The sequence below is a fragment of the Oncorhynchus keta genome, chromosome 31, assembly GCF_023373465.1.
Source record: "Oncorhynchus keta strain PuntledgeMale-10-30-2019 chromosome 31, Oket_V2, whole genome shotgun sequence".
In the NCBI taxonomy this organism is placed as follows: Eukaryota; Metazoa; Chordata; class Actinopteri; order Salmoniformes; family Salmonidae; genus Oncorhynchus; species Oncorhynchus keta.
The window spans coordinates 1462955-1475410 of record NC_068451.1 but is presented as its reverse complement, the minus strand read 5'-3'; the positions used below and the strand labels follow the sequence as shown (position 1 = coordinate 1475410).

Below are 12456 nucleotides of genomic sequence, written 5' to 3'. Positions count from 1 at the left end.
TAAGCACTTGATAATGCCTAGAATTTCACAGCAGCATCCTGTGTGGCCGTAATGCACCCTAAAAAAGTCCATGCCTTTTGCGCCGTGGCCGTTGTGATGGAGTACTGCATGCTCCATCACGTGATCGGGTCTTTCTCACAAGCTACAAGTGAAGACAGACACATTTCAGACACAACTGCTTGTGTCCTTATCCAATTCCTAGGTGCATATTGAAGATATTGGAAGAACTGTTCAAATGTACTTTTCGTCAGCCAACAAGATAAGTAGGCATAACGAACAGCAAAAGCACTAGCCTATGTCAATCTACACTGCTCAAAAAAATAAAGGGAACACTAAAATAACACATCCTAGATCTGAATGAATGAAATATTCTTATTAAATATTTTTTTCTTTACATAGTTGAATGTGCTGACAACAAAATCACATAAAAATGATCAATGGAAATCAAATTTATAAACCCATGGAGGTCTGGATTTGGAGTCACACTCAAAATTAAAGTGGATAACCACACTACAGGCTGATCCAACTTTGATGTAATGTCCTTAAAACAAGTCCAAATGAGGCTCAGTAGTGTGTGTGGCCTCCACGTGCCTGTATGACCTCCCTACAACGCCTGGGCATGCTCCTGATGAGGTGGTGGATGGTCTCCTGAGGGATCTCCTCCCAGACCTGGACTAAAGCATCCGCCAACTCCTGGACAGTCTGTGGTGCAACGTGGCGTTGGTGGATGGAGCGAGACATGATGTCCCAGATGTGCTCAATTGGATTCAGGTCTGGGGAACGGGCAGGCCAGTCCATAGCATCAATGCCTTCCTCTTGCAGGAACTGGTGACACACTCCAGCCACATGAGGTCTAGCATTGTCTTGCATTAGGATGAACCCCAAAGAAATGCCACCCCACACCATGACTGACCCACCGCCAAACCGGTCATGCTGGAGGATGTTGCAGGCAACAGAACATTCTCCACTGCGTCTCCAGACTCTGTCACGTCTGTCACATGTGCTCAGTGTGAACCTGCTTTCATCTGTGAATAGCACAGGGTGCCAGTGGCGGATTTGCCAATCTTGGTGTTCTCTGGCAATTGCCAAACGTCCTGCATGGTGTTGGGCTGTAAGCACAACCCCCACCTGTGGACATTGGGCCCTCATACCACCCTCATGGAGTCTGTTTCTGACCGTTTGAGTAGACACATGCACATTTGTGGCCTGCTGGAGGTCATTTTGCAGGGCTCTGGCAGTGCTCCTCCTGCTCCTCCTTGCACAAAGGCGGAGGTAGCGGTCCTGCTGCTGGGTTGTTGCCCTCCTACGGCCTCCTCCACGTCTCCTGATGTACTGGCCTGTCTCCTGGTAGCGCCTCCATGCTCTGTACACTACGCTGACAGACACAGCAAACCTTCTTGCCACAGCTCGCATTGATGTGCCATCTTGGATGAGCTGCACTACCTGAGCCACTTGTGTGGGTTGTAGACTCCGTCTCATGCTACCACTAGAGTGAAAGCACCGCCAGCATTCAAAAGTGACCAAAACATCAGCCAGGAAGCATAGGAACTGAGAAGTGGTCTGTGGTCACCACCTGCAGAACCACTCCTTTATTGAGGGTGTCTTGCTAATTGCCTATAATTTCCACCTGTTGTCTATTCCATTTGCACAACAGCATGTGAAATTTATTGTCAATCAGTGTTGCTTCCTAAGTGGACAGTTTGATTTCACAGAAGTGTGATTGTGATTTACATTGTGTTGTTTAAGTGTTCCCTTTATTTTTTTGAGCAGTGTACTATCCCCCATAGTACAAACGTCTACCTATTCTATTCTGTGTGAGTAATACATATTCCAAACATAGTCTGGGACAGTTGTGGGATGTTATAGATCCCAAAAGAATACAAAAAAACTTGTTGACACAATATGGCTGACGCAACAGATCAGAATGCTTAGCTTAAAATGTTGATTAACTATTAGGGTATTTCTTCACATTATAAGTGCAGCAATGCACACATGGTAGTAGGCTATAAGTGCGAATGTTCTATTAGCGGAAAACACCATTATCAAAAGCGAACGCAAATGCAATTATACATGTAATGCTTTTCTTATTAAGCTGCATTTTTATGGTGAATATTATCTTCCCCAAACTTATAACTCACACACTGCTTACGTCTGCCAGTTAGGCTCTACACCCCTTGTAAAGCGGATTAATATGCTTAATTTTAAGAAGTTATTTGGCCACTTTACCTGTGATACAAACATTATTAAAACATATAGGCCCGTGGGCTAGGCTACATGAGGTGTACGACAATGATTTTAAAAAGTAGCAAAAAAAGACTGTTTCTTATGCTGGGCATCATTCAGAATTGATAATATATCATTCACAAGTGATAAGCAAATATTGTATTTACATATACTAAATAATATATGTGTGAAATTTGTTTTGATTTGGAATGGACCATTATCATGCACCTGTTTCAAAACAAGGGCAGCAGTAAAAATGACATGTCACCTATGCACTTAAATAGCGAATGGAGGACGCTTTTCCCGGTGGTTTGTTTTCATGCCAGCCAGGTAGGCTATGCTCCTGTTGTAAATATAAGCAATGTACGCAATATTAGGAAAGTTGAGAAATAAATAGTAGGCCTAGTCTATAGAAAGCTGATGGGACCCTCCTCTTTTTAGTAGAGGCCATCACTCTGTTTTCTTGCACAATTGCATAGCCTATTGAAACGTTGCGCAACATGAGCTCATGGGCTCTCATGAAGTGTTTGATTAGATTTTCAAATACTTTTTCATTGATGTCAGAGTGATTAGTGGGACAATACAGTGCTGAGTACTAGGCAGTTAGCAAGTGTTGTAGGCTACTAATGACCAGCAGCAGCATCTGAGCTTGGAGAAGCCTAATTACCGCCTTCATGACCGCAGGTGTGGCGGTAGTACAGTCACCGAAATAGCCCTAGGAGAGACCTGAAAATAGCCATGCAGCAATGCTCCCCATCCAACCTGACAGAGCTTGAGAGGATCTGCAGAGAAGAATGGGAGAAATTCCCTACATATAGGTGAGCCAAGCTTGTAGCTTCATACCTGAGAAGACTCAAGGCTGTAATCGCTGCCAAAGGTGCTTCAACAAAGTACTGAGTAAAGGGTCTGAATACTTATGTAAATGTGATATTTTTTTCTAAATTTGCACAAAAAAAAACTGTTTTTGGTTTGTCATTATGGGGTATTGTGTGTAGATTAATGAGAATTTTATTACGCTACAGCCTTATTCTAAAATTGATTAAATTGCTGAATCAATTTTAGAATAAGGCTGTAGTGTTACAAAATTAGGAAAAAGTCAAGTGTTTGAATACTTTCCAAATGCATTGTACATGTTAAAAATCACATCCCATGGTATGTATTAGAGATACGAAACTGCAAAATACTAATCTTTTACATGGTTCTACTCTGATTTAGCCACTGTCTCCTGTATTCCTGACCCAGAGTTGGCTCTAGAAAATGTATCCTCCATATGTAATTCCTCTGGCATATAAACTAGCCCCTTTTAAACAATTCAGAGTCAAAGACAGAAAACCAAGGGTTAGATCTTCAGAGCTATCTGAGCTAGAGGTCGACCGATTATGATTTTTCAATGCAGATACCGATTATTGGAGGACCAAAAAAAAGCCGATACCGATTAATCAGACGATTTTTATTTATTTATTTGTAATAATGAAAATTACAACAATACTGAATGAACACTTATTTTAACTTAATATAATACATTAATAAAATAAATTTAGCCTCAAATAAATAATGAAACATGTTCAATTTGGTTTAAATAACGCAAAAACAAAGTGTTGGAGAAGAAAATAAAAGTGCAATATGTGCCATGTAAGAAAGCTAACATGTAAGTTCCTTGCTCAGAACATATGAAAGTTGGTGGTTCCTTTTAACATGAGACTTCAATATTTTAAGTTTTAGGTTGTAGTTATTATAGGAATTATAGGACTATTTCTCTCTATACCATTTGTATTTCATATACCTTTGACTATTGGATGTTCTTATAGGCACTTTAGTATTGCCAGTGTAACAGTATAGCTTCCATCCCTCTCCTCGACGCTATCTGGGCTCGAACCAGGAACACATCGACAACAACAACCCTCGAAGCAGTGTTACCCATGCAGAGCAAGGGGAACAACTACTCCAAGTCTCAGAGCGAGTAACGTTTGAAAAGCTATTATCGCGCACCCCGTTAACGAGCTAGCCATTTCACATCGGTTACACGAGCCTCATCTCGGGAGTTGATAGGCTTGAAGTCATAAAGAGCGCAATGCTTGAAGCACATCGAAGAGCTGCTGGCAAAACGCACGAAAGTGCTGTTTGAATGAATGCTTACGAGCCTGCTGGTGCCTACCATCGCTCAGTCAGACTGCTCTATCAAATCATAGACTTAATTATAACATAATAACACACAGAAATACGAGCCTTAGGTCATTAATGTAGTCGAATCCGGAAACTATAATTTCAAAAACAAAACGTTTATTCTTTCAGTGAAATATGGAACCGTTCCCTATTTTATCTAACGGATGGCATCCCTAAGTCTAAATATTGCTGTTACATTGCACAACCTTCAATGTTATGTCATAATTACATCAAATTCTGGCAAATTAGTTTGCAATGAGCCAGGCGGCCCAAACTGTTGTATATACCCTGACTCTGCGTGCAATGAACGCAAGAGAAGTGACACAATTTCACCTGGTTAATATTGCCTGCTAACCTTTCTTTTAGCTAAATATGCCGGTTTAAAAATGTATACTTCTGTGTATTGATTTTAAGAAAGGCATTGATGTTTATGATTAGGGACACATTGGAGCAACGACAGTCCTTTTTTGCGAATGCGCACACGCTAGATAAACTAGTAATATCATCAACCATGTGTAGTTATAACTAGTGATTATGATTGATTGGTTGTTTTTTATAAGATAAGTTTAATACTCGCTAGCAACTTTCCTTGGCTTCTTACTGCGTAACAGGCAGGCTCCTCGTGAGGCAGGTGGTTAGAGCGTTGGACTAGTTAACCGTAAGGTTGAAAGATTGAATCCCTGAGCTGACAAGGTAAAAATCTGTCATTCTGCCCCTGAACAAGGCAGTTAACCCACCGTTCCTAGGCCGTCATTGAAAATAAGAATGTGTTTTTAACAGACTTGCCTCGTTAAATAAAGTTGTAAAAATATATATATATATAAATATTGGCAAAATCGGCATCCAAAAATACAGATTTCCAATTATTATGAAAACTTGAAATCGGCCCTAATTAATGCATTCCGATTAATCGGTCGACCTCTAATCTGAGCTCATTCAGATGCGAAATCAAACCTGGGTCAAAGCAAGGAAAAAGGACTGGAAATGTTTCAGACAATTGCGAAACAGATGTACTGTCTTGAATAAGAAAGCTAAATCAAACTGCCTTTTAAACTCGATATCCAACTGCTGGTGATCCTTCAAAATCTTGGAAAACAGTAAATGCACTGAAGCATACAAATTCCTCTTCTTCCCTGCCTAAGCAAGTTCTGTCTGACTCTGGCATCATAACTGAGAAGAATGGGATAAGCGATGCTTTTAATCATCATTTTATCCAGGCAGGCTTTTTATTTGCCAGAAATTGTGGTTAAATTGACCCTGGTAAGTTAATCAACTGCTCTTCCTCTGTCAGCCTCGATGGTTAACCCATCAACTTCAAGTGAATCTTTGTTTTCATTTCAACAATTTACTATATGTGATGTGCTAAATGCCTTGCTTAAGACTGGTAAAAAAAATCCACTGGGGCTGATATTCTTGATCCATTCTTGCTTCAGCTCTCTGCCCCACTGATTACTGAATCAATAACCCATATTTTTTACCTGACGATTATATCTGGTACTATCCCCAAGGTTTGGAAGGCGGCCCATGTACTCCCCCTTCACAAACGTGCAGACCCTTGTGATCTAAATGATTAAATCACCCTATTTCTAAACTTTCTTGCCTTGCTAAAATATTAGAATCTTTGATTAATTCTCAGATAAGATCTTTCTTATTTTTAAAATGTATTCTAAATGTACATCAGTCGGGTTTTAGACCAGCTCACAGCACTATCTCTGCTGGATCCCGAGTTATAAATGATGTAGTTAACTGTATGGATAAAAGGCTTTAGATACTTTTGATCAATCATGGCTAATTCAGAGTCTTTCCTCAATTGACCTAGACCAGATTGCATGTAACTGGTTTTAAAATGTATTGACAGATACAACTCAATGTGTATATCTACTGATGGTGTTAAATAAGGTTTCCTGGATATTACGAAAGGTGTCCTACATGGGTCGATTCTGGCCCTGTGCTTTTTAACATTAACAATATATCGACATGTTTTTTTTTTAAAGAAGAAGAAACTGCACTTGTATGCCGATGATACTGTTGTGTACGCTACTGCTCCCACGGTTGAGCAGGCTCTATCTGAACCACAGACTTCCTTCATTGTATTACAGAAAAACTTTATTGACCATGGAATTAGTATTGCATGCAGGCAAAACTGTTCTCTAGAGCACATAGAAATAACTCTGATGATTGAAGCATGTCATTTGGACAGTGTCCGTATTGATTGTGTCCCTGCTTACAAATATCTGGTTAGATTTAAAGCTGTCTTTTAAAAAGCATATCGATGAGTTTATGAAGCTGATAATAAAAATGGTCTTTCTATTGTTATGATTTTTAAGAATAATGACTAAATGATGTATACAGTTAACATAAGAAAGGAATGTAATGTGTGTGTCGAAAGAGAACGAAGAGAAGCATTAACCTATGTTTGAAGCGACCCGGCTGTAACTCTGGGGAAGATAAGATAGGACAGGGAGAGCCCTTCCAGAGCTCTCGTATCTGGGGGAGACTGGAACTGTCAGCTGAGTGGTAATAAACTGTGGTGAAACTCGTGAGAAAAGCCCTATGTTGGTGTGTATGTATGTGTGTAGGGTAAGAGAAAGTTATAAAAGGAATGTCTTTGTATATGTACAGGAGCGCTCTGGTATATAAACCTTACTGACTATTGTAAACTGGCCTCTGTATATTTCATTTCAATAAGAACCTTACAAATTCTTAGTAATAGACAGAGTATTTTAAGTGAAGTTCAGTTTATGAACATTGAGAACAAAATTCTCATAACATCTATAGAAATAGGTCCTGCCTCTCGCTAAATAGCAGAAAGCAGATTATTCAGTCGACGTTCCTATTGGTCCTAGACTACGGCGACAGCATCTATATGAAGTCAGCTGCCACTTCATTAAAGCTGTTAGATGCAGTTTAACATAGTGCACTGCGCTTTAATACGGGCTAAAATGTTTGTGCTCGTAGTCACGGCATTCTTTCGATTTATTAGGATCCCCATTAGCGACAGCTAGTCTTACTGGGGTCCGACAGACAATTGGTTGGCCCTCTGATGTCACGTAGGTTGATACATTGCTATGTTTTTATTTAGAAAGACCTCTTACAAAACGTCCCACTGTACCTAACTTCTTTACTAAACTTTAGACATACGAGTTACCACACTCTGTCTCAGGGATGGCTAACTCTGGAAAATCCTTTGGTTGCTACTGAGTTAGGTAAATCAGCTTTTAGTTTCATTGCACCTTATTTATGGAATAATATTCAAAATGTTCTTACATTTGATATCTGGGTGCCTCTAGGGAAATCCAGTAAGCTGATTGAGAACCTTATTTACAATTTTTTTATTTTTTATTACTGATGAATGTGTTTGTATTTTACAACCGTGTTTCTTTCTGCTTTTGCATTTTGATGTGTGTGTTTTCTGTCATTTCTGTAATTCAGGGCTTATCTGTAAAAGAGGCCTTGGTCTCAGTATGACTCCCTGATAAAATAATAAACATCCAACGGACAAACATGATATATAATCACATATTACACAGTACGTAGACATATAGACCTATAGCTTTTCTCCCTGTTAAAAGCACTGTCCCTATGCACAAATCTGATTGGCCTAAAACTATCACTCATCTGAAACAGATTCCACCCTTGATGACCCAAGACCAGAAACATAAACATTGGAAAACACAAACGCATCAGGCAAACAAAAGCCTTGAGTTCACACACACGTGGAGGGAGGAAAACAAATAACGTGGCGGGGTTTTTCTACGTTCTTATCAAAGCCTGACGGAGAGAGACAAAAAAAAAATGGGCAAGCGAGTCAGCAGAGTGATTACTGCGGACATCGTCTCAGGAGGCCGGTCGCTATAGTAACCTGCAGCGACCGGATGCTCCTTGATTGGCTGGCGGCCCTTGTATCCCGGCAGCCCATGCTTCTCCATTAGTATTCTGGGAGAGTCTCTCTCCCTCACTTCCATAATCACCCGTTTCCTCTCAGCGCTCTCCCTCTTTCTGAGCTCTATATAGCAGTGACTGTCTGTTCCATAAATAGTAGCAATCAAGAATGCCCAATGGCCACAGCTGTGAGACGGAGAGGGAGGGGAAATGACTGCTGACACAGTGCTAACTCAAACAGACAAAATATGCACAAGCACACACACACACGTAATTAGCTTAGTATACGTGTACTGTTAACAGTAGATCAAATGGAGCTGTAGATACTAAGAATTTTGATTCAATTCCCTTTGGCTTCAACATAAATAAAACAGGTCTGAATCTTAATCACATACATTCAAACCAGGGCACTACTCTGGCACTGCCACATGATCCTTATTGCTCCCCACTCTCTAACCTACCACTCAAACCTACCAACCTCTGTCACTTTTCTCTCTCTGCACATGTTGTCTCCTGCCCTATATTGTATATGCCCCTCTGTCCTCCCACCATATGTTTTTGCCAACACTTCCTCCCTGTCTCAGTCTGTCAGTCTCACCTGTTGCTGGCTCTGTTCCTCCAGATTGAGTTTGACCTCCAGGGACTGCCGTGCTTCCAGGAAGGCCTTGCGGTGTTTCCGGTCTGCCATGTAGTAGGACATGACGCCCACAGTGATGGAACACACGTAGATCACTATGTTGGCCAGCAGCTGGAGAACGCCAGAGTCATTAGACACACACGACATGCACACACCACCTGCACTATAACAAACACACAAACAGGCACGCACAGTAGCCTTTCACTGTTAGTCTACACCTGTCGTTTACGAAGCATGTGACAAATACAAATTTGATTTGACATACAGACACACTCTGAACGCTGTGGGGAGGAGCCTTGTGTAGACTTATCATGATCTAGGCTAGTGGTATCTTACTGAATTGCTGCAGCTATGAATGTGGCAGACAGGCAAAAAGACACCAGCACACTACTAAATAAACCATTACCAAACTCTTATAGGTTGCAATGGGGTGGCTACTGATGAGTTCAATTTCAAACAAAGTTTGGATACTGCACTGTTTTGATTGAATAATATTTTGATTCGCTCATCTTGAAGCTCTGATAGGGTGGTTGGCATTTTATTGGGCTGCCTGCCTCTCATTGGATTAATGTGACATTATGTTAAAGACATGAGCATACTGAGAACCAAAAACTGTGGACCATTTGAGAACAGTATTGATGTCAAACAAGAGAATGACCTTTAAAATAGCAAATATAGACAAATGACAAAACCACAGAGGCTTTTTTTTGTGCCATTGATAATTCTACCTCTTTTAGTTGGTAGGAGACACCAGCCTCTGCTCTGTCACCAAAACATTTGATACCGTCAGCCTGTTTGCAGACTCATCAGTAACACCTACTCATTGTAGATGCTGTAAGACAATTACAGGGCATAATGTGACATAAATAGTACATAGACTTGAGGCTAATCTTCTGCATGATGAAATTATTTCAACACACCATTTGTTGTGATCAGGAAAGCTTGCATGACTTTACCTGCACATTAACATTAACATGATTAAATCTGCTGTATATACCCTAGTAATTGCTCATAATTCCTCAAGTTGCAAGTATGGCATGTTGCACTGTTCCTAGTTATTTTATGAGCTACTTCACAAGATATGTTCACATCTCTCTACCTGCCACCCTACTATCTACCGTGCCTCCCCCACACACACACACCTGCCTGTCTCCAACTCCACCTGCAACTTCCTTCCCCTCCTGCATGTGTCCTCAGCCCCCATTCTTACCCGTCTCCCTCTCCACCTGCAACTTCCTTCCCTATCACAACTCACCCACTCCCACTCCCGCTGCAATTCATCCTCCACCCAAGGTGTGTCCTCAGCCCCATCCCCACTCTCACCTGTCTCCCGAGGGCAGCCCCCTGGATATCCTCCTGCTGCTGCTGAGCAATGGTGACCCCCAGCACTAGGGTGTGGACCCCGCACGACACGGATGTGATCAGCACAATGGGCGTGAGCCGCAAGGGCAGTGTCAGGAAGAAGGAGAAGCTAAAGAATGCCTGCCAGCCCACTGTGTCACTGGCCTGGTGGAAGCGGGCATAGTTCAGGCCCAGGTAGCAGAAGATCTGGGCCGCTATGAGCACCCACAGGGCGTAGGGCACCACACGTCTCGAGATGCGGTCGGGTAGCAGGCCGTAGCGGCACAACACATAGAGTAGGATGTCTGACGCCAGGCCCAGTGATGCCACCACCACAGAGGCCAGCTTTTCGCCTGTGTAGACCACAGCGCACATGACAATGATGTAGCTGTCAAACAGGGCAGCAAACACAACCAGAACCAGTAGGGTTTCGTGTCGCTGCCGCCGGAAATAGGTCTGATAGAGGTTCTCCAGAGACTCGGGTGCAAAGGTGAGCCGCATGAAGCGTGGGAGGCAGAGGCAGCACCCTTGGCTGCGAACCGTTACCTCGTGCGAGCGCCCCACGGCATGGCCTGGGTCCGATGGTAGGGTCACAGAGCAGTCCGCCGAATACTCTGCTGAGTACTCCGGCTCTGAGAAGGCCCGGTTGCGAGGCATCGTGAATAATGACTACGTTTTGTATTCTTCCTGTGACCTCTTCGTAAAAAAAAGTGGAAATCTGTTTGTAGTTCTGCAAGTGTAAAACTCCTCAAGGTACTATTGTAAGGTTCAAACGTAGGCCTACATCGTGCTCTCTCATCGGGTTCCCTTTTATTCTCCTGCGTGTAAACTGAACCCTTTGCCCTGAGGTGTCACGAATGTCCTTTAAATCCCACGTAGTGTCTTGATTATCAGGATCTGCACTTTGGAATAGCTTTGCTCACATATTTGTTAGTTACAAGCCTCTGACAGTGTCAGTTGATTCACCAATCCAATGTTCTCTAAATTTAGGCCTAAGGCAAAAGGAGCCCATGGAAAATTCACTAAGAATAAAGTGGGAGCGATAATATAGCTTTGTTTCTTTTCGAATACAAAACTTTGTTTACATTGCCACCCTTCTCTCCATATTCATTGCATCAAGGTCGTCACCAATGTTCACATGGGGTTTCCATGGTGAAAACTCAAAAGAAGTGAAGAATATGGGATGCTGTTTGATCATGAATCGTGGCCCCTCCACCTGAGATAACGCCTGACCAGCAATCCACGTTGGAAAAAAACAGGGATTTTTAAGAAAATTACTGGGAAATATGGACAGCCTTTGCAAGTTTTGCAAAAGAGGCCTAGATTCGTTTCTTCTTTGCAGTTGACAGACTGATCCCGAATGCAATGTCTTTCGTTCCCTTCCAATATTTAGCTTGAGAAAACTGCGCCTCTGTCCTCAGTTGATAATAACGCCGGAGCACTCTGCGGGACTTCTGATTTTACAGTGCACACAGGGAAATCGGCTACATGTTGCGCTCTATGAAAAAGACAAAAACGTTAGAACTTGTAAAATGGATGTCCAAAATGACACCATCGAGACTATCCATTTAAAATACTTAAGTATGTTTTGCCGTGTTATTAAGCAACACGGTTTTCCAGCCTACAGTATAAGGACATCACATTTACATATTTCTTGCCCCCATTACACATATTGATGAGTTTGTTGCCTGTGATTTCAGGGTTAAATCGCGTGGCTACATTTCTATTTCGAAAAGGTGCTAGAGGTGCTATTGTTATACCCACTTAAATGATCGAATGACTGAAAACAATAAGCGTCATTATTTACCCATTCGGTATCCATTTAACATGTGGTGATGGCCAAAGATGAACGTGATCTTTCAATGTAGGTTTTCATTCTCCAGTGACTCGACGTTTGGCATCTCCTGTCTATCTATCCCTTTTTAAAATGCCGCATGTGAACAGAGATGTTGTACCAGATGCTGTAAAAAAACCATCCGCATATTGTTGCATCCGCATACAAAGCCATGAAAAAGCCACTTTCGATCTCCTATGGGTGGTGCTCGCTCTTTTAAGGATTAGATGCCACTTGTAATCAAAACAGTGCGTTTTGGGTGTTTGTTATAAGAATAACATGAACATGTCCCTCTCGACGAGTAATAGACTACAATGGACTCTCGCCTTCTGCAGAAAACACGGAACAGCTCTGCTTTTTCGCCCTCGATCTTCAC

At 41.9% G+C, this 12456-nt stretch overlaps 1 protein-coding gene across 2 annotated transcripts in view; it reads right to left on the bottom strand.

Moving 5' to 3' along the window:
* LOC118364180 (adenylate cyclase type 3-like) overlaps window positions 1–12456 on the bottom strand; it is a 33695-nt gene extending 21239 nt beyond the window's left edge. For both annotated transcript variants that reach the window (XM_052489289.1, XM_052489290.1), the window contains exons 1-3: window positions 12054–12456; window positions 10229–11744; window positions 8867–9016 (exon numbers count right to left, since the gene is read on the bottom strand). In XM_052489289.1, the coding sequence (XP_052345249.1) occupies window positions 8867–9016; window positions 10229–10903 (825 nt within the window). In that variant the 5' untranslated portion in view covers window positions 10904–11744; window positions 12054–12456. The remainder of the gene's footprint in view (window positions 1–8866; window positions 9017–10228; window positions 11745–12053) is intronic.